Source organism: Drosophila simulans, chromosome 3R (assembly GCF_016746395.2).
Source record: "Drosophila simulans strain w501 chromosome 3R, Prin_Dsim_3.1, whole genome shotgun sequence".
Lineage (NCBI taxonomy): Eukaryota > Metazoa > Arthropoda > Insecta > Diptera > Drosophilidae > Drosophila > Drosophila simulans.
Genome location: NC_052523.2, coordinates 20,107,446 through 20,134,336, shown reverse-complemented (window position 1 = coordinate 20,134,336; position 26,891 = coordinate 20,107,446). Strand labels below are relative to the sequence as shown.

General features: G+C 45.2%; 5 protein-coding genes across 9 annotated transcripts in view; 4 read left to right on the top strand and 1 right to left on the bottom strand.

Annotated features, from left to right (window-relative positions):
• The window catches only part of LOC6729301 (mucin-5AC), a 31,270-nt gene extending 12,005 nt beyond the window's left edge, over positions 1-19,265 (top strand). For 3 of the 5 annotated variants that reach the window (XM_044923388.1, XM_044923387.1, XM_016174840.3), the window contains 6 exons: positions 9,993-10,326; positions 13,690-16,055; positions 16,116-16,209; positions 16,271-16,399; positions 16,854-17,253; positions 17,943-19,265. In XM_044923388.1, coding sequence (XP_044779323.1) covers positions 9,993-10,326; positions 13,690-16,055; positions 16,116-16,209; positions 16,271-16,399; positions 16,854-17,253; positions 17,943-18,420 — 3,801 coding nt within the window. In that variant the 3' untranslated portion in view covers positions 18,421-19,265. The remainder of the gene's footprint in view (positions 1-9,992; positions 10,327-13,689; positions 16,056-16,115; positions 16,210-16,270; positions 16,400-16,853; positions 17,254-17,942) is intronic. The other 2 variants (XM_039295578.2, XM_039295580.2) reach the window with 2 other exon arrangements.
• Positions 19,266-19,680: 415 nt separating this feature from the next.
• LOC6729300 (serine protease snake) lies at positions 19,681-20,794 on the bottom strand. Its single transcript, XM_002104581.3, has 3 exons — positions 20,659-20,794; positions 20,421-20,598; positions 19,681-20,362 (listed from the first exon to the last, which is right to left on the bottom strand). The coding sequence occupies exons 1-3, from the start codon at positions 20,726-20,728 to the stop codon at positions 19,762-19,764; spliced, it is 849 nt and encodes a 282-aa protein (XP_002104617.1). The 5' UTR covers positions 20,729-20,794; the 3' UTR covers positions 19,681-19,761.
• A 301-nt stretch (positions 20,795-21,095) lies between these two features.
• On the top strand, positions 21,096-22,625 carry LOC6729299 (bromodomain-containing protein 2). The gene has a single exon (XM_016174841.3). It carries the CDS (start codon positions 21,096-21,098, stop codon positions 22,623-22,625), a length of 1,530 nt encoding a protein of 509 aa, XP_016035938.1.
• Positions 22,626-23,112: 487 nt separating this feature from the next.
• LOC6729298 (transcription initiation factor IIA subunit 2) lies at positions 23,113-23,864 on the top strand. Its single transcript, XM_002104579.4, has 2 exons — positions 23,113-23,326; positions 23,407-23,864. The coding sequence occupies exons 1-2, from the start codon at positions 23,255-23,257 to the stop codon at positions 23,653-23,655; spliced, it is 321 nt and encodes a 106-aa protein (XP_002104615.1). The 5' UTR covers positions 23,113-23,254; the 3' UTR covers positions 23,656-23,864.
• Positions 23,865-25,101: 1,237 nt separating this feature from the next.
• LOC6729297 (protein pellino) overlaps positions 25,102-26,891 on the top strand; it is a 32,828-nt gene continuing 31,038 nt past the window's right edge. The window contains exon 1 of the mRNA XM_016174842.3: positions 25,102-25,236. Within this exon, the coding sequence (XP_016035937.1) occupies positions 25,226-25,236 (11 nt within the window). The 5' untranslated portion in view covers positions 25,102-25,225. The remainder of the gene's footprint in view (positions 25,237-26,891) is intronic.

Below are 26,891 nucleotides of genomic sequence, written 5' to 3'. Positions count from 1 at the left end.
ATTTTAATGAGGTATATGGGAGTTCCAATCATCTTTAGTTTGTGCAACAGTCCGTCATGCCATACAGTATCAAATGCAGCCTCAATATCAAGTGTAACCAGCCCTACAGATTGTTTGGATTGGATACTTTCTTTAATATAATTTCTTAGTTTTAAGGTCGGCAGTATGGTATTTAGACCATTTCTAAAACCATACTGTACCGTTGGTAGTGTGTTGTGTATGTCCAAAAATTTCACCAATCTCAATTTAATTAATTTTTCCAGAATCTTGGACAATCCGCTTAATAGGCTTATTGGTCGGTAGCTTTCAGGGTTATCAGGAGGTTTTCCTGGTTTGAGAATTGGAACTATTTTTGCTATCTTCCAATCCCGTGGGAAATAGCCTGCCTGAAGACAGTGATTGGCAATGTTAACAATATGATTAATGGCGCTTGTAGGAAGGTTTTTCAAGGATATATTAGGTATTCCATCAATTCCAGGAGATTTTCTAGTATGGAGAGCTTTTACAATTGAAAAAACCTCTGGATAAGTGACTCTACAAATTTCTGCGATGTTGTTTGGGGTTTCAGCTATAGATTGTAAAGATATTTTGACTTGGTCAATTGTATTTTGGTTTGAATATGAATGTGTCAGATTATGCTTCAGTTGAAAGACATCAGCAAGAATATTCGCTTTTTCTTTTCCAGAAGCGTATATTTCATCAGCTTTACTTAGACACGGAACAATTTGTTTTCTTTTTTTAATTGCTTTGGTTATATTCCAAAAGGGTTTGCTGCATTTATCCAGCTTTTGAAGTTTATTGTTCCATTTTGCATTATTATAAATGAAAAGCTCTTTTCGTATGATGTAATTTAAATGATCACATCTTGATTTTAATAATGGATGACGTGACCTAAACCATTGTCTTTGGATAATATTTCTTGTTTTAAATAATTCAGTTATATGTACAGGGAGTGTAAGCTTGGAGTGATGTATAGGTTTATGAGGGACTGCTTTAAGAAAGGCATAATTGATTACTCTAGTGAAAGAGCCGATTAAATTATCAATATCCAAAGTCGATATCTGTGAGCAGTTGACAACCACCTCTTCAACCATCAGCCTTTCATTTATAATTCTCTTAAAAAGCGCCCAATTTGCCCTTCCCAAAATCGGATATGTTTTTACATTGCGCATAAAATTTGTAGAGTATTTAATAACCACTGGTAGGTGATCAGAGGAAAGCTCTTGCATTACTGCTGGATTAGCCAGCTGGTTAGGGATATTAGTGAGGCATAGGTCCAATGTTGATGCTTTTGCTTTATGGTTATGCGGAATATATGTGGGTTGCGTAGGGTACAAAATACTGAATTTTCCCAGATCTGAAAGTTCATTGAGAATTTTGCCCCAACCATTGGCTCGGGTACACTTCCATGCTCTGTGGCGCGAGTTGAAGTCCCCGCAAATTAGAAAATTTCCATTTATTTGTGAGATCTTAAGGAGATCAGATCTATACAAACTTTTTAAATGATTATGGTCCCAAGATAAGTAAAATGCCTAATGTTTATTCGACAGACAGTTTGGGTGATTAATTATCATTGAATTGATGTAAGCCAAGTGGGCAGCTGTTTTATTCTTTAATTTTCTTAAGTAAGTTTTGAAAAGATTGCTCCACTTTTTATTAATTTCCGTATGAATAACACCAATTAGTTACTTTCACCTTGATTCAACAATTTAATCTCAGTGCACTCCACACGCATTTTAGGTTGAATGTCTGAACCCGCCAGCGTTGATTGTCGTCTTTTGTTGGTGGCGCTGCTGCTCCAGCTGCTGCTCCAACTCTGCTCCGTCAATCGATATTTCGGTGCAATGCACTTATAACTTGGCTCATCCCAGCCACCCACTTCGGCACCCGTCGCCCCGTTGCCACGCCCACTTGGCTGTGCATCGTTTAACTCCCGCCACAAAGAGCTCCTCACAGCTTCCATTTGAGTGCTAAGCTGAGCTGCGTATTATCAAAAGGCAACCGCAATTTGTTTACTAAACACTTCATTGTGCCACCGATAGTCCCCACTCTTTTCCTCCTTCTCCAGCCGTCCCTTTCTCTTGGCCATTCCCACATTTTCTGACCACAAGTCGATGACTCTGTGTGTGTGTGTGTGTGTGCTCTCTGTTGGCCATAACTTTTGGGCTTGGGGATATTCGTACATATATGGGGGTATATATTTAGAGGTAACTGTTTTGGATTTCTTTATTTGTGTGTCTTGTCTGCGACGCGTTTGGCTCATTCAACTCAGCCATCGCGTTTCGTTTTGGCCATGATTGATGGCCCAGCATGATGAAGACTACGTTCGCTGATTTGTTTTGATTACGACCATTTTATGCTGTCGCCTTAACTGCCTTTCTTTCCAGACGGAGAGATGTGAGCTGTGAGTTTGTGAGCTTGGAGCTTTGAGGTGTGGTAGGTTAGGGATTTCTTTTCATTTCATTGCCTTTGTTGGCCCCTCCATTTCCCTTCATTTCGGCGCTCGGTGAAAGTCTTGGCCAGAGCTAGACAAAGCGGCTGTCAGTCATTGGAGTTGGATTGAACATGGCCATCGCATCGCCTGGCAGGCGCAACTTGTCATGCGCTCGAGGTTGGGCCTGCAAATTATGATGTCGTCTTGGTATGTATATTCATGAAATCGAGGTAGAGATGCGAGGGGGGGCAACCGACAAACTCGGAGTGTTTTAGTGGCTCCGATTGGAAAGTTGGAGCTGAAAAATAATGCTAAGTGGAGCAGAGAAGCTGTCGGCCGGCAGACAATTGCAGTTGCAGACATAACTAGTTTTGAGTACCTCGACTGAATTGCCCAAGAAACACTGAAAGATAATATGTTATTTTCAATCTCGACACTGATTTATTAAACCTCTTTGTTTACTCTCATTTGAAAGGATACATTTTTCAGTGCATTTTCACGTCTGTATAGTTGGCCAAATTCCAGACATTCGATACCATCTAATGGTCCGAGCAGCAGGAGGAGGAAAAGAAATGCTTTCGAGGGTAGCAAATGCAATCCGATTAGGCCTGACATACTGATTGATGTATAATTTATGTACATAATGGGCTTGTAGACACCAACACGGCGTGTACGTAATATAGATTGCGTATACGCCGTGTGGTTAATTAGACATACGCATCGAGTGAAATACATGGTAATTACATCGCATTTGGCATTTGGCTGCGGGTCTTTAATTATCCCATATATAAAAGCATGCACATATTTCTTCATAACCGCAGTCCATGACTCAGATTTCGGTTTATGGCCTTTTAATGGGTGTCAGTGGGCGGGAAAATCAAGGGGGGGTGTATGGTTTAATATGACGCAGGCTGGCTAAACGAACGCTTTGTTGTCTGTGTCGACTGAGCGGTTCTCAGTCAGTCAGCTGCAATTGTCGATAATTAAGCAATTATTTACAATTGAAATTTTCAATTGCTAAGTGCAAATGAAAAACCGAAAACAAAGCAAAAGCGATCGACCCGATTCGTACGTACTGCTTGGCAATTTTTCAATTTTTTTTCGATAAGTGCGAGACAATTGAAATTGATTTTCCACAAGGCGTCCCCAATGGATTTCCATTTCGAGAGCATTGCACGCAGCAATTTTTCGAGCGGGATGGCCACAAGGGCAGGTCCCAACCCAGGCAAGTTGAGCAAACGAATAAAACTTTGGCCCCAGTTCGTTTTCGATGTTCGCTCGCATGCAGCAAAAAGCAACAGCGAAGCAAAAGCACAAGCTGAAAGCAAAAGCAAAAGCAAATCAAAAGCTGAGGCTGAAAAGCAGCGCCAGCAAGGCAAAACAAACAAACTTGAGAAGGTCAGCGACGAACGATGTCAGCAGCAACGTTGTTGCTTCATTTTGTTTTTTAAATTTACAGCTTACAATAAAAATAAAGGCAATATTAATTGTTGTCGTTGTTGCTGCGCCTGTTGATGATATTCACCGATACACAAACACACGCATTCAGAATGTCAGAGGCGCATGCACAAAATATTCCATTCAGGGGCCGCTTCAAAAATGTTTATTGACCTTTCATTTTTAATAAAGACAAACTTTTGTACTCAAATTGGAATCAGTATAGAGTTATTCGTCACTGCATAAATGCCATTGCCACGCATAAATGTTCGTTAATCTTAAAACCATAAAAGCTAAACTAGCTACTTTGATATCGTACTATTCCTATGGCTAGTTTAATGGCTCCAAGTGTAACCTCCATTTTAATTACATCAAAGATTACTATAAGTTGTAATCCCTTGAATTGCCTGCCCAGTGCACATACCCGCACTCGATTACGCCCAGCTGACTTGAGCTGAATGTGCGTGAAGGTTGCCTGCCGCCAATCATCAGCAATCCGCTGCAGCTCCGGGCTGTATTGTATATATGCGCGAAATGCGCTATATATACATATACTATATATGCTACTATATGTATATGTATGTGTGTCGTGGCGCGGTGTCATGGCCAGAAATCGAAAGTGAGCCGCGGACGGCGGCTATGGCGGCGCATTGTTTGGGTGTCACTCATTCATTCAGGGCTATCCCCGGAGCCAGGGCAAGTCCCCAAAGGCCAGACCCATTCCAGTTCTCGCCTGCTTCTGACGCACACGAGAAATGCAACCAAGCACGTCCGTCATTCGGTCGCAATCCACCTCCTACTGATCCTCCTGCTACGACTGCTCCTTCACTGGATTCTCGACAACTGCCGCTGCACTTTTCGGCCAATTTGCATTTATAAACATTTGCTGAGCGACGGCCACGGATACGGATGCGCCGGATAGTGTGCGAGGGCAAACTGTAGCAGACAATTTAGCATATTCATGGAACAACAACTAAAACAATTAGGCGGCAGGTGGCAGGTAGGATGGAATGGAATGGGATGGGGCTGTTGTTTCCACCGATTCGAGCCGCATCTTCATCCACATTTCGCTCTGTTGTTTTTCGTTTTCGGGGGTAATTTGCACGTCACTTGAATGTGAGCAGGAAGACTTGACTTGTCTTGACGGCAACGGCGACTACGACTTCGACTTTGGCTTCATCCCACTTCTGGCTGTCTGCCTGCCTGGGCACTTTAGCAGTTTTGGTGGCAAAAATTGAATTCCAGTCGTTCTCGCCTCGTTCCTTACCCCGTTCACTTGGCCCGGGCGTTTTTATAGAAACTTCATTAGTCCAAATTAAATGTTGTACGCGCCGTGAGCAGACAGCGTGGCATTGCCGCCAGGACAGGTTCCCGGGTGCAACAGCAGGACCCAGCCGTGGATGGCAGGCAGACAGGTCGAGAGCTTTGCTTCACCGAACCGCCGAAGAGTGGTTCACCGGGCGAACTGAAGTGCAGATACATCCAGGTGGACTGGCAAAAAGTTTTTGGACCACAGCTCAATTGAACGAAGCACGCTGGACTGGGAAAAGTTGTCGTCCATCTCACGAGCGGAGTAAATTGAGTTGCCAATTTAATCCTTTAACTGGCCCGAAAAAAGATTTCTTATAAATCGATATCAATGCCGCAGAGCAGTTTGCGGGTTTCCACAGCAGGTTGAATCCTTAAATTGGAATTCAATAGAGGAAATACTGAAATTGTTTTGACCATTTTTCAAAACACTAAAAGGTGCCAGGAATAATCTAAATATTAAAATATTCACTTTAAAGGTAAAAGTGCAGTTATTTAGTGTTAAAAATGTGTGTTTCGTGCACACTTAAGTGCCGTGTCGCCTCGATTTGATTTAATTTCCGCTTTAAACGCGTCCTGCCAACGTGATGCAGTGAAATTTATACATTTTGTGCGCACTGGCAAGGCTTCTTCTGCTTTTCAATTTAGTTTAAATGTGCATCCTGCTGGCTGTCCGTTCGTGCATTTTCCGTGGATAGAGGAACCAACCCATTCCCAGAAACTAACCAGAGAATCGAGCATTAACCAGAGAATTGCACGCGCGCCCGGCGACCGTTGAGCGATTTCCGTTGTGGGTTACGTCATGCACTGCCCTCGGTTGTAGCTGTCCTGCGGGGATGAGATGGTATGGAATGGAATGGAATGGTATGGGATAGAGTAGGGCCGTCGGGGCTGACAGGAAAATCTTGCTGCAGTCCTGCAGGACTTTTGCAGTGCAGGACTGGGCGCAGGCGACGTGACTGAGCGATTACTCATATCCGGCAGCGCCGCAAGTTCCTGTTGTGAGTGCGCGCACAATTGCCCGAAGGAGGTCCGTGGCCATGGCCATGTCCATGTCCGAGCTGGGATCCCCGAGAACTGGGATAGCATGGTATCGGACAAGTCGAGTCCGAGCCACCCCCTCACAAAGGATTAAAGCTGTCGGCCGGCTGCCGCTCGACAGTCATTATGACGTTAATGAAAACCAACACCGACGTTGCACCTGTGCATGCTTCGCACCTGCACCTGCCCTTCTCCTCCTCCTCCTCCCCCTCCAGCTCCTGTGGCGTCTCCTACTTGGCCGCCACCAGCATAAGTCTCGCCCAGCTCGTTTGCATATTGGCCAAGCCAAGCCGGCTCTGGCTGGACACAACGACGACACCCACTGGGCTAAAACCACCCCCTTCCGGGGTTCTGGCAGCAAACCACCTGCCGCCGCCTGGAACCGCCCCAAATCGCTTCGGCTGTCTGGCACACACACACGGTTCGTTTTAATTTTCACAATTATGCATGCAAAAGTGCAATGTTTGTTGGTATTTCGCTGGCATTTTCGTTTGGCATTTTGTTGCGTGTCGCACACACGCCCCCCGTATTCCCACTCGGCGAGGAATAAGCCCAGTTAATACGTCAAAAATGTAAAATGCATGTTTCCCTGCATGGATTGGACACTTTTCGGTTTATGTAAATAATGCAAATATATATATCTCTGTACGTATTTTCAATTATGTATCCGTATGGCTCCGCTCATGTATGTAATGCCCTGTATTCATTAGCCGCACGCTTTGTGAATTGGCGGCGTAGTGTGTGGAGTGAAGTGGAGTGGAGTGGAGTGGATAGGATGGAGTGAAGCGGAGTGGAGTGTCAACGCGTCGCCTCAACGCTTGGCTGGATTTGGTGCTGCTCCTGCTAATAACCATTTTGGTGGCCATTATGCTGGGCCAATGGGATATGCTCGGTTTGTGGCACAGTTGCCAAGAAAAGGGCGCCGTAATGATGGCCAAAATGAATTAGGGCTTTTCGAGGACATTTCAGTGACAGGTCAAGAGATGGAGATTAAATGTTTGGTGCCATACCATATTGAGGACCTCAAATGGGATGATCTTTAATTTGGAATGATAAATTACTTGGAATTTTGAAAAGCAAACAAACTACCTATTGCATTATTCATACTAATAAGTACTTAAACATACAACTTATTATCTAACCGTATAATCTCCAGACGCTTTTATGGGGAAAATAATACAGACAAGTTATTTACCAACTAAATAGAATTGCTTGCATTTAGTATAATTTACGTTCAAGCGGCAGGTAACAATTTTATTGACTCTCGTCACGTTTCTCATTAGATAATATACACAATTTGTTGTTAAAAACACAACTAATCTAACGAAGAAGTTTAGTTTCTTTAGCTACCGATGTTAAGAGCACTTCTCAGTAAAAAATTGGAATATATTGATTAATTGCATTTAACGAGTAATCTTTCAGTCGTTTATCATACTTCTGTTGCAATGTTGCATGCTGTCGACAACAGAAGCAGCAGCAGCAGCATCAGCACAGCTATTGCTTAATTATTTTTCCATTAAATGCCAATTAAATTTGGATATTATGTTTGCAACTCGCATTGAATTTCCTGCGTTGGGAGCGACAAAAAAAAAAGAAAAGAGGAAAGGTGGGGATCCTACGGTTGCCAGGCAACGTTTGATTGCAGTTGCATTTTCGTAATTTTTTGTTTTTACCATTTTATTATGTGTACATAATTTGCCCAGGCAGACAGACACGGATAGAAGGGGCAGATTTCACTGGATGGTGGCCATCTTGGTGGCAGACGATGACGACGACCCAGTTGGCAATTGCGAAATGTTCTACATCCATCCATTTGTTTGTTTGTTTGTTTGCTTTCTCTATGCCAAGAGTGGAAGAGCGGATGAGCCCGGGTTGTCCGGGGGGATGAGCTGCGGTTTTATTGCATTTCAAAAGTTGAAATTATGTTTGCTTTCTGCGGCAAGGCGGGCGCCGACTGCCTTTTGACTAAGTGGCAAGCAAAGCTGCAACAAAACAGCACTTGAAGTTGCCTTTGTGGCAAAAGCAGCAGCAGCAGCCACAGCAGCAAAAGCCCAGACATTTCAGGGGAATCTGGAATGGGTTTGATGTCCTCTAATGGATTTATTTCGACTGGCTGGGGCGTGGTCAATTAATAAACTTGGATCGTGCTTGTATCATGAATAAATTGATTTTGGCATATTGAATTGATTAAGTTTCGTTTTTATTTACACTACGTGCGCGCCAACTTTAAAGGAAACTTTCAGGCTACTAAATCTTGCGCAGCTATCAAGCAATTACCCCCAAAGATGGCCACCAGTTTCACGTTTCATTATCCCCCGCTTATTTGCCAATGATTCGTTTAATTTCAGCACTTGAACTTACAGAATACATACCACCATTCCGCCGTTGCCATCGTCGTCAGGTTACTTGGGCCACTTTATTGCCTTCTCCAATTGCTCCTTCTTCTCGGTCTGTCGGTCAGTGCTATAAAAAGCCAGGGAGCGGATGAGCCGGCGGGGCAGTGAGACATTTTAATGTTTAATAACCAACTTTGGCCTGTGGAATGTTCACTTAAAGCGGGCCCGGTCAGTGGCGGATCCTAAAAGGTCCGTTCCGAGTGTTTTGTACAAATTGCTGACCCAAAATGGTTGCGACACGTTTCCAGCGCTTGGCTGGCCAATGAAGCAATTGCCATCCACTGATTGAAATGGCAAAAAGTGCACGGTCCCAAAAGGGTCGTCCATCATCATCAGAAAATCCGTTCCCCTCTTTGCCCGCCTCATCGTCCGCATGGCCATCATCGTCATGGTTCATAAAGGCGACGGAGGATGAATCCGTTGTCGGCGGGGGAGGCCTGCAAATCGAAACCTTTGCCGGCGATTCATTTGCATAAATTCCAAGCGCACCTGCTGCTAAAAAGGAGGTGGGCACCACCACGATGCGGTCGCCATGGCAACTTTTGCCAGTCTTTTGATCTGCTCAACTCGATAATGATGAATGCGATGCATTTGATTGGATTACATGTGTACTCGGCCGGGGCTTCGTTGGATATTCATTTACAAAATGCTAATTGGACGGGTGCCTAAGCCTTGGGCCAAGGTCGTCGTTCGTATTCCTAAGTAATCAACCCAATGCTTTCACTCATCTCATCAATTTGCACAGAAAGGGAAATGGAAATTTTGTGGAAATCATTTGAATAATGCGACCGAAATTTGATTTCCTACAGCTGATTAAATGGGTGTGCTGTCAAGCATAAAAATCTGTTGAAATGTGATTAAAATAGATATTTAATTATTAAAACCCCCTTAATTGACTTGACATATGTTGCTGTTTAAAGGCTCTAGACACATCAAGGGCATTTCAAAAGTGTATCTCAGCTACGCCGCCTAATTAAAGGGTATAGAAAAGTTAGTGACAAACGGCGCCTTGGGCGCTTATCTAATTTTTAACGAATGCCACTCACGTTTCCCATGCAAATTAATAGCGCACAACCATCGCGAATAAATGTGTGTGTGTGCTTGAGTGTGTATGTATGCATTGCATTTGCGATAATGTGTGTTTAGAGTGGACCTTTACACGCGCCGTTTGGCATTCCAAGCGCGCTGATTATATTTTCGATTTCATATCTGACAGCCAGCGTGGTCGACGTTTGTGGTGGTTTGTGGATTGTGGGGTTTTATGGGTGTTCTGCGGTCGTCGTTATCGACGATTCTGTCGAGTGGCGGCGCCTAATTTGATTGTTGCATAGCATTTACACTAATTATGCCAATTTGTTGCCTAATGCTAATTGCAGGTGCCCAACCAGCCGCTCAAGTTGCCAACGGAGGCGTCAACGGTGACGCCAACACCTTGCCTGCACCAGCGGCGATTTCTTGAATCTCAGCAGCTTCAGCTGCCACAGCAGCAGCAGCAACAGCAACATCTACAGCATCAGCAGCAGCCACAACAGGCTGTCAAAGATGTATCTGTAGCCGTAGCCGTATCCGTATCTGGGCCAGCAGCTGTCAGCGATGTGTTCTCCACGCTGATGACATCGACAGCGAGAACGGCGACGATGGCGACACCAACAGCAGCAACATCACCAGCCCAGGCGGCAACAACCACCACACATGAAATGGCCAACAAAGGTGAGTGGTAATTGAAGTGTGGGATCAATATCCTTAGAATCAGGGATAAGCTGAAGCCATATTATGGCATCTCTTTAGTTAGGGTTGTGTAAATACTGAATAACTGCACACACAAGTAAAGTCATTGTTTATGATAACAAATTAATGGTAAGCATTACCTTGAATAGTTATCAAAGAGCTCAACTAAATCGTTTGGATTATGTATGAGCATTTGCAAGTAATCAACTCGGTAATGAGTCAAACGCCTTCATTTGCCACACAAAGCAAATGCCTTTTTAATAATTCGCCATTTCATTTCATTTGTAAGCTCTGGGAGTGACGGACGTTTTCCTGTTTTATCGGCGCCACGGCAACCCTGGCTGTCAAAGCGCCCCTGCGGGTGAACATTTGCTGCGCTCAAAAGTATGCTATGGAAAAATGTGATGGCTGCATTTTTGCGCAACTGCAAAAATAGAAGGGAAAGGCTGGGGGAAAAGTGTAGAAAAACGACGACAGCGACGAGCAAGACGAAGACGACGAACGGATGCACAAGTGCGGTGGAGGGTGCAGAAGAGGAGGGGGGAGGGACAGGATATAGCCGGAGGTGAGGTCAGGGCAAAAGGAAAACTAGTGTAGATACGTGCGAAAAATGCAGGCTGGGCCAAGGAAAATCCTAAGCAAAGCAAAATGGAGCACAGCAGGAACTGCACACAAACACACAATCGCCCAGCACACAGGCACACACCCCATCGCATTTGTGCACACACACACACAGTTGGGGTCAGCTGAATGTCCTTAAAGGATTCCAGATTTAGGAAAAACTTAAGGATTTGGTGTCTTGGTGTCTGTTCTTCCAACTAAGCTGTGAAGTTAAATACAGTTAAGAAGTAAGGAGTAAGTAGCTTGCTGCCTTCTATTAATTTGTTCATTAAGTTTTGGTCGATAGTTTGTCGCCAAAAGGTTTTTATTATTTTCTTAATTTACGCTTTTCTATTTATCACCATCTACTAATTAAACTTGAAATGTACCTAATCAAAATCAAATTTGGCACTGCTAGTAATTTGACCTCACCTGTTAGCGTACGTGTATGTACTACGTATGTACGTGTGTGATTGTGCAAACAGTTGCAGTGGAAAAGGTGCTCGATGTTGACTGTGGCTGCTGCCAAGTGAAAAACGATGCCTAGACAATGATAAAGTGAAACTGCACACACTGCAGCGGGAGGGGAACTGTAGCGGAAGGGTGGGAGATGCGGATGGATATACACCAGGATAGCGAGGGCTGGGGAGTTCAAGAAAATAAAAGGATAAAATCGCAAGGCGAGCGAGCGAGCAAACAAGCTCAGCGAAAGCTACGAGTTCAACAAGCTTAAAACAGCACAGTATATAGGTGGTTTCGGGACGCGGATGGGATGTTGATGATGGGATGAGGCGGGATGGGTTTGTTTGAGCATTGGCAGGAAGTGCATTTCGGATGCTTTCCACCCGTTTGTCGTCTGTTTGTTGTCTCCTCCTTGCCAGTTTCTCCACCGGCTCCGAAACTTTAGCTTGTTTTGATTTTGTCTTTTGTGTGACCAGTCAAAGGAAGTTAACGCGCTCCAAACAAAAACCAGAGCGTTAGTCAAAGACACATGCCACCCACAATTCACTTGGCTTTCCCCAAAACCCACCATCCTCTAGATTTTCCCGACCAACAGCTGCAGGCGCTTTAAGTCGGACAGAGCAGCATGATAAATAAATGTTATGTTTATTAAAGACCCCCAACTGCTGGGAAACATTTACACTTGAGAACGCCGAGAGCGTTTTGGACAGCTCGCATTTGGAGTGGGATTTCGACGGGGGATTCGACTGGCTAGAGGTTTCGGATATATACACAGCCACAGCTTCTTGAAGGTGACACAAAATGTGGAAAACGGCAAAAGTTCAGCGTTGATTTCAGTGACTCAGGAAGCCAATTAGCAAGATATACAAAACTTTACCCACTGAAAATAGAATTTTGCATCGAGGAATAATGGATTTTTAGGTGGGGCATATCTGTTGGAAGCAAAATGGTGTATTTATGATGTAGTATTTGTTATTATTATTTGTTAGAATGTTTATTTTTTTGACAACTGAATAGTTGAAAGCTTAACTTTTAGTACAATATCTATACTTTTCCTAAAGTTGTGCTAGGGAATGAATTATTCGTGCCGTATTTGTATTGGATTCGCTCTGCAATCATCCGGGAAGCACTTGCAAAAACTTTTATTCTATTGACACCGCACCAATTCAGCATCCGCATCCGCACTTTCCTGCATTCCGACCTGGTCCCTCATATCTGCAACTGCCGCAGGCTGGCGGAGTTTTTGAAAGGGTTTTTCTTCCAGCAATTCAAAGCAATTTGATTTCCATTTGAGATATTTGCCCGCCGAGTGCAAGGAAAAAGGAAAACAACTGCAAAACTGTTGCCAATTTGGGGGAAAAGGGTTCTCTCAGCTCACAACTCGCACATTCATTCATGAATTCGTGGCATTGCAGATGGAGATGAAGTAGGCGTGGCTGGGGAGAGGTGGACAAGGGACACAGCTCAGCAGTTGGGCAAACATTTGGCAAACATTGTTAAAAACTTTAAAATGAAAAGGTTAATTGAAACAAAAGGGACTTGATGGCAAAAGTTTAACCGAGCGCGTCCACTGCGTACCGCCTACCAGCCACGCCCACGTAACATTTGCACCACCACCACAACAGCCCCACCATTTGGACTGAAGCAGACACTTGCAATCCTCCAGGCGGGTGGAAAGTCCAATCAGCGTCGCATTAAAAACCCCACACAAAGCAAAACTTTTCCACGATTTAGAAAATTTCGCGAGCCATCGCAGATAATGGGGGGGATATCACCAGAAGGTGGCGCTTTGGTGGTGGTGCAAAAGTTGGTCAGACTGCGGTCTGTGTGGGTGTGGCAAGTATTTGCGAATCTTTGCCCTGGGTAAATGAATTTAAATTCTCTGTGGCCAGCTTTGTTCGCATTGTGCGTATTTATTTTTTTATTTTTGAAGGGATGCATCCTTTTTTTTTGCGTAAAGCTTTTTAATTATAAGTCTGCCATTATATGCTTTCGCTTGGTAAAAAAAAGAAGCAGCCACTGATGATGCCCCACCGAAGCCAATTTTTCGTTTGAGGCACTTGCCGCACGTTTGTGTGTTCTGATTTGGGGATTCCACTGAAGCCCCCCCTTTGCCACACCAGCAAACTCGCAGTTTAGAGGACCTTTTGTGGGTGGTGTTTTTGTTGGGCGGGTGAACACGTTGCGGGCACTTTAAGGACACGACGCGCTTTGCATATACAAACCAAGGATATCTTGACCTTTCACTGACTTTGCCTTTTCAATTTGTTGCTCCATTTGCAGACGCTGATTGCCACAAATACGGCAATAACAAATTACCTGCCACAAACCGGACGGCGACCACGCCCACGCCAGCTCCAACGCCCCCGCCTCAGCATCCGAATGCGATGCCAACTAGTCAAGCATTAGCATTAGGCGGAGTTCCAGTTGGCGGCCATCCCAAGCGTCCAGCTGGGGGCCATGTGATAAAGCAACCCGCCACCGTTCTTGGGCCACCATCCACGCCGCCCTTGGCTGTTGGTGGAGCCAACACAGTCATCCAACAGCAGCAGCAGCTACAGCAACATCCAAACTTTAAGGACGATCCTGCTGGCTATCTGCAACAGCAAACAGCACTGTTGCATAACAGCCTTGGAGTCGGTTTGGAGGCAACGAAAACGGCGGCTGGAACTTCCACTGCGAGAGCTCTGCCACAGGAACCCATTGTTCACAGCTCGCAGCAGCAACAGCAGCAGCAGCAGATGCAGCGTCAAAAGATCCGTCGTCTGTCGCTCTTTGGAAAATGGGAAACGGATCCAGCACCTGCCACCAATTCCCAACCAACAAATGGAACACGAGCACTGCAAGTGGATGCTGCCGCCTTTGCACGACCTCAAAAACCACAGGTCACTTGCGTAACGCTGGTGCCACCTCCACAGGAGTCTCCAGTATCGAGTAGTGCAGCCGAGACTCTAGAGAAGCGACCCGAGCAGGTGGGAGCCATATCCACCAGTCTCGAGAGTCCGCGGCAGAGTCTGTCGTCGCCCACGGATTCGGTTGACTCTGCAAAGAGCACGCCTTCAGCTTCACCCAAACCCCAAACACAAGTCCCAATGCAGCCGCAGTTGCTGCAGATGCGCCCGCATCTCCAGGCCAATCTTTCCGCTCAAGCGCCCGTCACCGTGCCCGCCCATGTACGTGTCATGCGTCAGCAGCAGGCTCAGATCATTCCCGGCCAACGATTGCCAGTGGCTAGCAGCAGTGCTGCGATGGCCACGATGACCAGGAGCATAGTGACGTCCACGGCGGGAACGAGTACGATTACAGGGCGGCCTGTGGCCACCACGTTAACCAGCTCGAATCCCACTGTGGCGCAGTTGCAATCCATGGCGAATGCCATGAATGGAGCAGGTGGTGGTGGACAATTGATAATGACTTCTTCGGGACAACTACTGGTCATACCGACGCCCAGCAAGCAGACAACGCAACATCATCGCCCAGGTCAGCCCGGACAAGGTGTCATCATCCAGCAGCAGCAGCCGGCGGAGTTGCATCCTCAACCGGGTGGTGGTTATATAGTCAGCCAGCCCTCTCCGGTGGCGGCGGCAAGCTCCAGCAGTAGCAGCAGCACTGTGATCCTAAACTCCGGTGGAGCCAAGTTGCTGCACCACCAGATCATCACCTCGCAGGCTGGACAGATTAATCAGGCGACTTCGGGAGGAGCAGGAAACCAGCCGCAGACGGTTCTGCTCAACACACTGCCCAATGGAGGTTACATCGTCCAGCAGCAGCCGCAAACGCAGTCGCCACAGCAGGCAGAACAGATCCTGGCGATGCCGCAACCGCCTCCGGCGCAAACACTTATCATCAGCTCGCCGGACACCAAGAGGAGAGCGCGGAAGCGCAAAAGTTCTGTATGCCATACACCGCCGCCAAGTGGATCGCCCGCCAAAATCATTTCGCCTCAGATCTCGCCCAGCATCCCAAGCCAGGCACCAGGCACCCTGCTTCACCAGCAGGCAGCTGCAGCGGCGGCTGCTGCTCCTCAATTCCAGCAACAATTCCAATTGAGTCCTAGCATTCAGGGAATTGTGGTAAACAAACCTAATCCTCCTCAGCAACCACAGACGCAGCAGCTCCTGCTCCAGAACGGGCAAATCTTGCAACAGGTTAATCTCATTGGACAGCAGCTGCTAATGCCCGCCGGGTTGGTAATGGGACCAGATGCCACACTGTTACAGATCCAGAATATGCCCGCAACAAGCTTGATGACACCGCAGGGTCCCGTGATGTTGAGAACGCCATCCCCACAGAACAAGCCCTCTTTCATTTCCCCGAGTGCCGGAGGCCAACAGTACTTAGTGGGTGCCAATGGCCAGTTGAGTCCCATCGGTCAGATCTACTCCACGCCCATGGGTCTGGTCATGCCAACCGGTCAGCAGGGAGGTGCATCCTTTGTGCAGGCTAGTCCCACGACAACAACTATACAGATCCAACAACAGCCAGCCCCGCAGCCCACGCAGATCAGTTTGCAGCCAGCACAGGCCACCTACATGACAGAGACGGTGATGAGTCGCCAGGGAACGGCCGCCAGTCCGCCGGACACAACTACCTGTAGTCCAAGAAGTCCGGAGCGACCTTCCAGCCATCGCAGCAGTGGTAGCGATATGGTAAGTTTTTGTGAAAATGTTTCTCTTCTTGATTTGTTCTAAACACTTTTACTTTGGTAGGTACAATGTGTATCCAGTTCGGAGCCGGATGCAGCTGTCTCTCCCCAAAGTACTGAGAGCCGGCAGTCGCCCTCTTCAACGGACTGTGAGAGGAGTAAGTGCATCTTCTTCAATAAGAACCCTCTTAATATTAACAAATTCTGTTTAACAACTAGGCATTTGTAAGAACAATGTGTTTACCCAGCCCAGTGGGATCTACAAGCACTCGGAGCCAAAGATCAGACGCATCCACATCACCTCACAGACGTCGGCGGAGAACGGAATTAGCCTGATGCAGGGACAAGGTATGCGCCTGGCGACATCTAACACAAACTCCACATCTGCATCCATGTCTATAACATCGTCATCGTCGGTACCACTAACCACAACTGCTCTGGCTGGTCAACGCCAGCTTATGCACCGCCAGCAGGCCGTGCACCACCACACTCCAAACATCTCCAACAACCATCCAAACACCTTCCTTCATAGCCACAAAGTAGTTAACTTTGACTACCAGGGTAAGGCCCCATCGCTGACCAGCACTAATTGCATCCACTCGCTAACCCACCAACACAACACCACCCATTTGGCTACTGCATGATCGCCTGCACCACCTACAGCACCTGCACCTGCACCTTTGTTTAGTTTATAATCTCTATCCTTCGTCTGTACTTCGCTGGGTGCTGGGATCACCATTGCCCCCGAGTAACCAAATTCGTAGTCCTAGTTTCTATGAGTGTGTGTGTGTGCCTTTCGTAGAGTCGCCCACGACAACGCAGCTGCTTTCATCAGTTCCAACCGCTCAAGCAACGGTCGAGAAGACGTCGGTCAGGACGCCCACGAAACGTTCGCGCCGCCCGCAACGAGGGGCAGTGCGTGCGGCGCCCTCTGCGTCCGATAGAAGTTTCCCGCTGCCACCTCGATCATTTGCCATTGGGGAACTGATATGGGGTCCGGCTCGGGGCCATCCCGCCTGGCCCGGAAAGATCGTCAAGATGCCAGACGGAGTGTGCACGCCGTCGCAGCAGTTCGACCACGTCTGGGTTCAGTGGTTCGGCGGCGGCGGTCGTTCGACCTCCGAGCTGATTCCGGTCAACTCATTGCAGAGTCTCTCCGAGGGTCTGGAAGCACATCACAAGGCCCAGAAGGATACGAGAAAGTGAGCATCGACTAAGGGTGGGAATTTCTGGGAGAGAACAGGAGGGGCAGTTATTTATTCAAGTTCATATTTAAAATAGGCAGCATTTCAAGAAATCTTCGGCTTTAGGTGAACTCCAGACCAGCCCTGTAGTTAGTTTTTGTACGATTTTGAAAATACGTTGAATTTAAATTTATAGAATTTTCCGATCTTTAAGTAATGCGTATTTATCTTAACTGTGTAGTTTATTCTTGCATATTGTATGAAAGCAAACGTTGCAATTTAATTTGTTTATTTTTGTATACAAAATATTTTCATTTCTTTTAGATAACTTTTTAGTTTATTTATGCAGCCTTACAACCGTAGCTATATTTAGAAAATTGGACACTTTATATTATTAATTGTGCAATTAAGCGATAAATCGGCATTTAAATGCATTATTAATTAGTTTAATCATTGTTTACAATTTGACTTTTAATTTGCTAATTAATATTCTTGTTTCTTTTTTTTAAATGCGCTGAACCAAATCCAAAAATTAAACCATGCCCTGCCAACCCCAACGTGTATAACTCTGTGTGTGTATGCATAATCATCATCATCATCATGACCAACAACAACCCCACTCGAAAATGAAAAACCCAAATCCGAACCCAACCTGAAACCAACCAAAAACTCAACCACATATACACACTCACCATGCGACCACAAAGGAGCCGCAAACTGAACTCGCAGCTCGAGCGGGCCATACAAGAAGCAATGACTGAGTTGGATAACATTTCAGCCTCCTCGACACCCGCAGCCACATCCTCGTCATCAGCAACCATCGCTGCTGTTCCCGCATCAGCAGGACCAGCTGTAATTGGCGGACAACAGCAGTATCAGCAGCAGCAGCAGCAGCAGTCGCCCTCTTCAACGAACAACAAAATAAATGGACTCGCGCGGAGCAAGCGCCAGGCCAACACAAGTGGGGCCAGCATGGTGCTGACCACCAGCACGGCGGCCACATTGAGTGGCCTCTTCAATCAGCAGCGAGCCAAACCCATACGCATTGCTCCGGCTCCACCGGTGGCCACAACGGGCACGGGCAACATTGGGACGATAGCAGCAGCTGGAGCTGGAGCAGCTTCAACTGGAACCGGGACAGCGACCACTCCGGCCCGTTCCGAGATCGTGAAGCTGGCCAAATGACCAGCGCTGTCGACGTTGTCGTCGACAGTGAGCACAGCCAGCTACACCCTCGTTATCGGGCATAAGTAGTGGGCAGCAGGGGGATACAAACCGCCAGGCCATACATATAGAGCTATCCATACATATGTGACGAAACGAGTATAGAGTTTAGTGTTAGGTGTCAGGCCTCAGCTTTGGAGTTTGTTGTTTTGTATTCTTTGACAGACTCCCCGCTTAGTTGCGTCGCTGGGCGGCGCGCGCCACACTTTCGAAATAGACAATAAAACAGCAAGATGATGTTAATGAAAATCAAGTTACAAAGAGCAGTTCTAACAATTAGCGATAGGTTTTTGGCTTCATAGACAGCGCTTCGGCGCAAATTTGCGTTGTTTTGTATATAGTAAGCACCCCAAGCTACCAAGATGTTTCGTATTAAGTATTTATTTATTGCATATAGATCCTTGGTTTTTATACGTTTTGTTTTCGTTGCAATTTATAGACCTACCGATTATTTGTATAAATAGGTAACCTAAGCTGATACTTAGCCACTAAGTTTAAAGAACATCCACAAACAACAATTAAATTTGCCTTGTCAGGCAAATGATATCAAATCAAAAACAGCTACTGATTTTCATTTATTGTGATTGCACAAATTGTTTTTTAAACTCTAGAAGAACAAATTATTTATGTCAAACACAAAAAGATAAAAATCATGAGAAAATTAGGAAGGGTTGAGAAAAATTATATTTATAAATTGTTATTATTTATTTAGTTGAAACTATTGTAAAATTATAATTGTAAAACAAAAATGAAATCACACTTAGCGAAACCACACGGAGCAAATAAAAAGTAAAAAACAAAAGATACCCATTGATCCAATCTCTAAAGAAATACACCCTTGTATACAAACTGGGAATATTCGGAGTTCCACACGCGATTGCCACTGAATTGATTCCCATGACTTGATACTGGCATCCGTCCCCGCAGTGAGGAATCAGCAGAGGACCTCCCGAGTCACCATTGCATGTGTCCTTATGGTCCGGAGATCCAACACACAGCTGGGACTCCGCCTTATAGCCTTCCGGCAGATCCTCGTTTGCATCCAAAGAACTGACACATGAGCTGCCATAGTTTCGAAGGACTACCTTTCTCAGCTCCCTGGACTGATCAAACACTGAGAATGCCTTCTGACCCCATCCGATGGCCGTGAAGTTGTCAGACATGTCTCCATTACTCAAAGGCAGGCATGCATATATGATATGACTAACATCTGGGCATGCATTTCAATTTATAAGCAAGTTTGCAACTGCATCTTTAATTATAAAAATCAAAACCGGTCTGAAAAAAATCTGAAAATCGTATTCATTGGCTGCGTTCAGTATTTGCCAACTCTCCTTTTATCCAATTGCCGAAATAGTGCACCCTTGTGTACAAACTGGGAATGTCTGGAGTATCACATGCGATTCCCACGGACGTGACACCCATTACTTGGTAACGGCATCCATTTGCGGCATGGGGAATTAGCAGTGGACCACCCGAATCCCCATTACAAGTGTCCTGGTGCCCCGGGGACCCAACGCACAATTGGGTCTCGGCATTGTATCCTTGGGGAACCTCCTCGTTCGGATAGGTTGTGTCGCTACAAGACCGATTATAGTTTTGTAACTCCACCTCTCTCAGCTCCTTGGACTGTTCGAATTCGTAGGATTTCTTCTGACCCCATCCGATGGCAGTGAAGGCATCTAGCTGTTCTCCACCATTCAAAGGCAGGCAGGCTGGCATCTTGTAAGGTCCAAAGGTTACCTGTCTGCGCAAACGAACGAGGCCAATATCGTTGTAGAGAATGGGATACCGAAAGTTTGGATGAGCCTTTAGCTCAAGAACTTTAATGTCCTCCGGTTCGGCATCGTCCTTGTCGGTGTCGAAAACTAGTTCTCCGAGTCGCACAATGTTCACAATACCACTGCAAAATATATAATAATGTATTATTATTAATTCGTTATTGTACAAGTTGCACTTACACATCTGAGTAGAAGCAGTGAGCAGCCGTTAAAACGACTTGATGACTTATCAAGGTGCCACCACAAAACCACTTCGTTTGATTCCCACTAGAGCTGTGATGTCCCAGCCGAGCAGCCATGGGAAACTTTTTTGGCGGAGCAGGGGTGCCACCAACTACCAAAGTCCCTGAAGTTGCACCTTAGAAAGGAGTATTATCACTCATACTAGACGATTGCTAGCTATCGAATGTTAGCTCACTGTGAATGTCACAAATTTTCACAAGCCCAATGTAGCACATAAAAATCAGTGACAAAATCCGCGTCGTCATTCTATATGTTCTGCTGTGCAGCTGCTAAACTAACTAACTAAACTAAAATCAATTATTGATTACCATTTCATGTAAGCGGCTCATCTTATCTATCAAGAAGACGATTAAATCGTGCTGAGACTGTGACTAACATAGTCTATGCATTGTAATGCAAATGTAAATCACATCACCATAGACTCTAGTGTCAAGAGGTATTAGTAGAGTGTGACGCAAGGAAGTTCAGTAAAGTTCTGTATTCCGAGCAGAAAGGAGCTGTGAATTTTTGGTTGTACAAAAAGTAAGCATTTGAAATAATTCAGATTAAATGTCAAAAAAAAAAACTACTTTTCTTTAGGCTAATATTCCGGGTTGAGTTTACAAACCAGCAATGAATGAACTGAAGTCGAACAACAACCAGCCTCCGCCGCGCAATGAGCCGTCTCTGCAGCCGGTGAATGGCATCGTGCAACCGCCGGTGATTCCGCCGCCGAATCGTCCTGGCCGCCGTACAAACATCCTAGAAGATCTCAAGTCCGTGCTGAATTACTTATGGCGCCATCGCTACTCGTATCACTTTCGCCATCCCGTCGATACTGTGAGCCTGGGTGTGCCCGACTACCATACGGTGGTCAAGCGCCCGATGGACTTGACTACGATCAGAAAGCGACTGCACAACAAATACTACTGGCAGGCGAGCGAGGCTCTGGAGGATTTTAAGCTGATATTCGATAACTGCTTGCTGTACAATTTGGAGGGCTCACCGGTTTGTCAGGAGGGCAAGCTAATGAAGGAGGCCTTCTACAAGCGAATGCAGTCCATTGATTTGAGCACGGAGGTGGAACTAGGGCCGAAGTCGGAAAAGCGCAAGAGAAAGGCTACCGAATCATTGGATGCAGCCACGACTTCTAGTCATTATTCTAGTCACTGGGTCTCGAGTAGTTCCTCTTGGCTCTGTCCCCCGCCGATGCCTGGCGGAGTGCCACCATTTCATCCTACATTCCGAAATTTCGTGGGTCCCAGCTTGATTCCATCTTTTATGCCCGATTCTTTAGGGAATCCCTTGACATCTATGCATCCAATGTCATCAATGATGAATCCGATGTTCAAGAATAATTGGGAGACAAATGGAGAAATGGATCCACCGCCCTCAGCGCCAATTTCGAATCGTCCCATTGCCTTGCCACCACCCTTGACGTCCACTCCAATCGAACCCATGACTTTGCCTTGGCCAACCCCAGCACCAGTTGAAGCTCCAGCTCCATCGCCTCCTCCGGCTCCATCGCCTCCTCCGGCTCCCAAGCCACCCATTAGCATCAGTTACAAGTCCCTGGACCGATTGATCGAAAAAAGCCACTCAGATCATCTTCTGAAGTCGATGGTAAAGCGAAAGCGCAAGCAGGTTACATGGGCTTTTAACCGGGCTGACTACTGGCGTAGGTACTCCCAGAATCCGGACTACGACCACGATCGCGAAGAGAAACTCGATTGGAAGATACTTCGGGAGCGCTTGGACTCTGATAACTTTGAGAGTTTTGATGGATTCGTGAGCTCTGTACGAAAGATGTTCCAGAACGCATTGCGTTGCTTTCCGGAAGATGGATTGGTCAAGGTTTCGGTGAAGAAAACCAATGAGATCTTTGAGAAAAGGCTGCCCAAGTACAGGGAGCTAATTGCAACGGCCAAGGAAAAGGGTCGTCAACTGGTGGCCAGCAGGGAACAAGATTTTCGTGACTCACTAAACATGACCACTGAAAAAGAAAATACTGATAAGATCATAAAAGAATGGGTTCCAAAGCCATTTATTATTAAAACGGAGTCCGTGTATGTGCAAGAACAGCGAGTGTACAATATGGAGCCCCAGGATGTACAACAATTTTCACCGGAGCCGCTGGATGAAGAAGCTTATGATAGCGATTAACGTGTGTAGAATTCTAGCACGGAAACCAGTTCTGTAAATGTCTAAATGCAAATTCATAAAGAATTGTTATTAGCATAAAATAAAATCCTAATTACGAACAAGCGACGTTCTCATAGTTTAATTATACTAATAATGCATGTCGAGTTATAGTGTAAATTATATATATTGAAAAGTATGTATGTAAAAGGCAGAAAGAAGTGATTCCGATCAATATCTTGCCAATTTTTATCGGTATACCAAAAACACTATGGCCACGGCCCTCTTTTACTACAAAACGCCCAATACGGTCACGACCACACTTTTAAACTATTTTATATTGTTTTCTCATTTTATTCCCCAGAAAAATTATGAAATTTTCCCTATTGCATTACCACTAGCTGAGTAACGGGTATCTTATAGGTGGCACCAAGGTGCCACCTTTCGGTTGGCATTGCAACTACGCAGAACTAGGGTGACCAGTCGTCTTGCAATCTGGCAGCTCTGTAGCAGAAGTGTTCCAAAGTGTCAAGCTGTCACGTGCTAACCAACACTAATCTGTTGCTTCGCATTAAAAATTTTTGCTTGACTTGACAGGTTCGTAGAAAAGTCCCAGAAAAAAACGCAGTTCCGTCGGAATTAAGGCAGCAACTATGTCGTATCAACTGTACCGCAACACCACGCTCGGCAACACCCTGCAGGAGAGCCTCGACGAGCTGATTCAGGTGAGTTGTGCACCGCAAAATGGCCACAGTTCGCGCTGACGAATTAGAACGCATTGTAATTTCGGGCTTCCATATTGCAGTACGGCCAGATCACGCCCGGACTGGCTTTCAAGGTTCTGCTGCAATTCGACAAGAGCATCAACAATGCCCTAAACCAGCGGGTCAAGGCCCGCGTCACCTTCAAGGCTGGAAAACTAAACACCTACCGCTTCTGCGACAATGTCTGGACTCTCATGCTCAACGATGTGGAGTTCCGCGAAGTGCACGAGTTCGTCAAGGTGGACAAGGTCAAGATCGTGGCCTGCGACGGCAAGAGCGGCGAGTTCTGAACACCACTGACCCGATCTTAACCCATGTAACCCCACTAAACACACCATTTCACCCAAAAAAAATACACCATGTAACCCCACAAAACACACAATTATAACCACTACAAATAGCTGTAAGATTCGTAGGCGATAAGCTGGGTTGGCCAACAAAAACCGACCGTGCGATGCAGCAGGCATTGCAACAAATACACTGTTAATTCACAGTTCAACATGTCGAGTATGTTTGTTATGTATTCCGGGAAAAAAGGGAATTCTTAGAAACATTGGGTATGCAAAAAATTGCGTTACAAAAATCTGTAGGGCACAAAAGGTTTCTTTAATGCCGTTACCAAACAGAAGTTATGCATAGATAGAAATGCAAAATATGTGTACGTGTGAAAACATGTCACATCCTGGTAATAAACATTTATTAATTATTTTCTAATAATTGTAGTTCATTTAGTTTGAGCGCTTAACAGAGCTCTGTAAGCTAATGGTTCGAGACCTCGCTAGACAGCAGTGCAATGCTATTTTGGTATTTTTTAGTCACACTTTTCGGTGTAGCCATTTCGAGTGGGCTCGCTAGCCTCGCGACCTGCAGTCACACTTGCTCCAACGAACAAAAACCACCGCCCGCATAACCACGCATCGTTATTTGTTGTTGTCTACGCCGTTTAATCGCTGACAATTAACAGCAAAACAAAAACAGGAACGGCAGGCACTGCCTTTGCTTTGAGAGAAGCCCGCGAATCGAAACTGCCAGGCGATCGAAGTCGAGGCGATTTTAAATCGAAAACGCGCGCGAGATGCGGAAAAGCCAAACGCCGCGAGCTTTGTTTATGTGTATCGGAAAATAACACAGGAAAATCCCTTAGATTCTGTGTGCGGATGAGCCAGTGCGAAAGCAATATCAATATTATCCCAAGCAGATTGCTGAATAAATCGCATTCGAGAGGTAAAAATGCAAAACGGAGTGTGATTTTCAAGAGTCTAGTGCCTAGTGTGTGGTGCGAAGTGACTAAGCGCCGCAACGAAAGTGGAAAAGCGGAAAAGCGGGGCTAGCGGTGGTTGGGGAGGCGAGAAGTGGGCAAGGGAAAAATCTAAAGTGCATTCATATTGCGTGCTAATCTCCGCCGTTTTCCACTGCAGAAACGTGAATATAATTACGGCGAAAGCGGATCAATAAAGTGATTTTTCGTGCAGTCAACGAGAAAAGAAGAAAAAAAAAATTGAAAATAAAACCTTGCGTTGGCGTCGCAGCAGCAGAAAAATTCGAAACAAATTCAGCTGCGCCCTGTGAAATATAAATAAATTCCTGTACCCCCTTCCCTTGTTGTTTTTTATGTTTCCAATTGGACTCCTGCTGCGTCTCCATCACTTAAAAAAAATACTCGCCTTCTAGGAAGTAAAAGTCGCGTTGAAAAGCTATTAAAATTAATCCATAATATCCATATCGATTATTTAAAGGTTTAACTAAAAGATCGGCAAAATTAATTTCCGTCGCATTAAAATCTTTACATCAAAACTGGATTATAACAGATCCGTTGATATTGGCACTCAGCAGGAAAACAACTCGGGGGTAACCAACAAAATGGTGAAACGGTAAGTAATCGTCCAATAATCGTAAATGCATTTCAGTTAGACTGTTTTATCAGTCAAGCCTATGTATTCCCCGATATCAAGCAATGTCGTTAACCCATTTCGACAGACCAATTAGCGTCTATGTTCGTCACAGACCTGGTTCTACAGTCAACGCCCCATAAAGCAGATGCATAAATCAAAACCAGGGCTATTGCTTAGAATGGGTTTTTTGGAAAGTGAAAACAGCTAAATAATAAAGATTACGATTATCTATAAGTTCAAGTACAATTTTCGTAAAATTCATTGGGATTTATTTTTTCTAGTCGAAGTTCCCTGTACTTCGCATTTAGAATGGGGATTTGCGTTGCATTCGCCGCGCCTGTCGGGTCTATTGAACCCCAAAAGTCTGATAAACAATTTCACATTCTCACCGCATCCATATCGCACCAAATTATAACGCAATTTATAATTGTTTTCCTTGTGAGGTTTCTGTTTTTTTTTTCTTTTCGGTTTTGTTAATCGCTACTACGTCGCAATGCAAGATTGCCGTTTCTATTTGTGTGCGCATTTTGTCACTGCCTTGCTTTCATTCCCCCAACTTCATGTTTTCCCACCGAACAGCGGCTCCAACAACAACCTACCCCCAAGCTGGGAAAAACACCCCCTTCAGGGTGCATTTCCATCACCCACCACCGCACCACCGAAATCTTCCTGTTTCAGCACTGAGAACTCAGAACTCCAGAACGCAGCGCCGCATAAATTTCGTGTGCGTTTTTCCCCAAACAAAAAGAAATTGTAAAAAATACAGCGCATACAGAAGGCGTGTTTTCAAAACCGGATCTTTAGTACCCTTCTATAAAATTAATCATTTGCCTATTAAGAACTGTAAGTTGCAGTCGGCAAATTAGTAAGATCATTATAGGGGCTTTTTATACTAACGTTTAAATCAGGCCTCTTGAGACTTAACGTATAACAATAAAAAGTGATTGATTTCCATGCATAATCGCTACTTCGATTGATTAAAGTAATTTAATTACTGTTTGAAGTTTAATGTTATTATCAGTTGTACTTTTCTGTTGGTTGTTTTATTGAAATAATGTTTTCGATAAAGTGGGATTGTCATAAATTTAAAAGTTCAAAGCCAAAGCATTTTTTAAAGATATCTGTTTTGTGTTTTATAGGAAGAGCTTAGCTACAGTCAGTCTCATTACACCCTCTCTATAAAGGGTATGAAAATCTTTAGCCTGCTTAATTCAATTCCTGGGATACCCTTTTTCCAGTTGGGTTAACAGATGATGACTAGTTACCGATAACTGCTTTCTATTCCCCACCATCAAGTTCAAAGTGTTTAGGGAAATGAAAACTTGAGTGAAAAGCTCTCAATGAAAATAAAAAATAACAAAAAATAGTGTTGCCAACACGGCGACGGAATGGGAATACCCTTCAACTTCAAACTGAAAGGATATAGCGCCATAACATCGTTGAGATGACAGCAAAATAAAAAAGCGGCATTCGGTTTAACGCATGCGCCCTGACGTCACGACTGCAGCGGCAGCAGCAAAAGCAACAACAACAAACACGAACAACGACGACAACATAATGTCCAAGTGGAGTTTGGCTTTGCAATTTGATTTTCTACACGATTTTCAGACTTTTCATCTGCGGGCCCCCAAAAT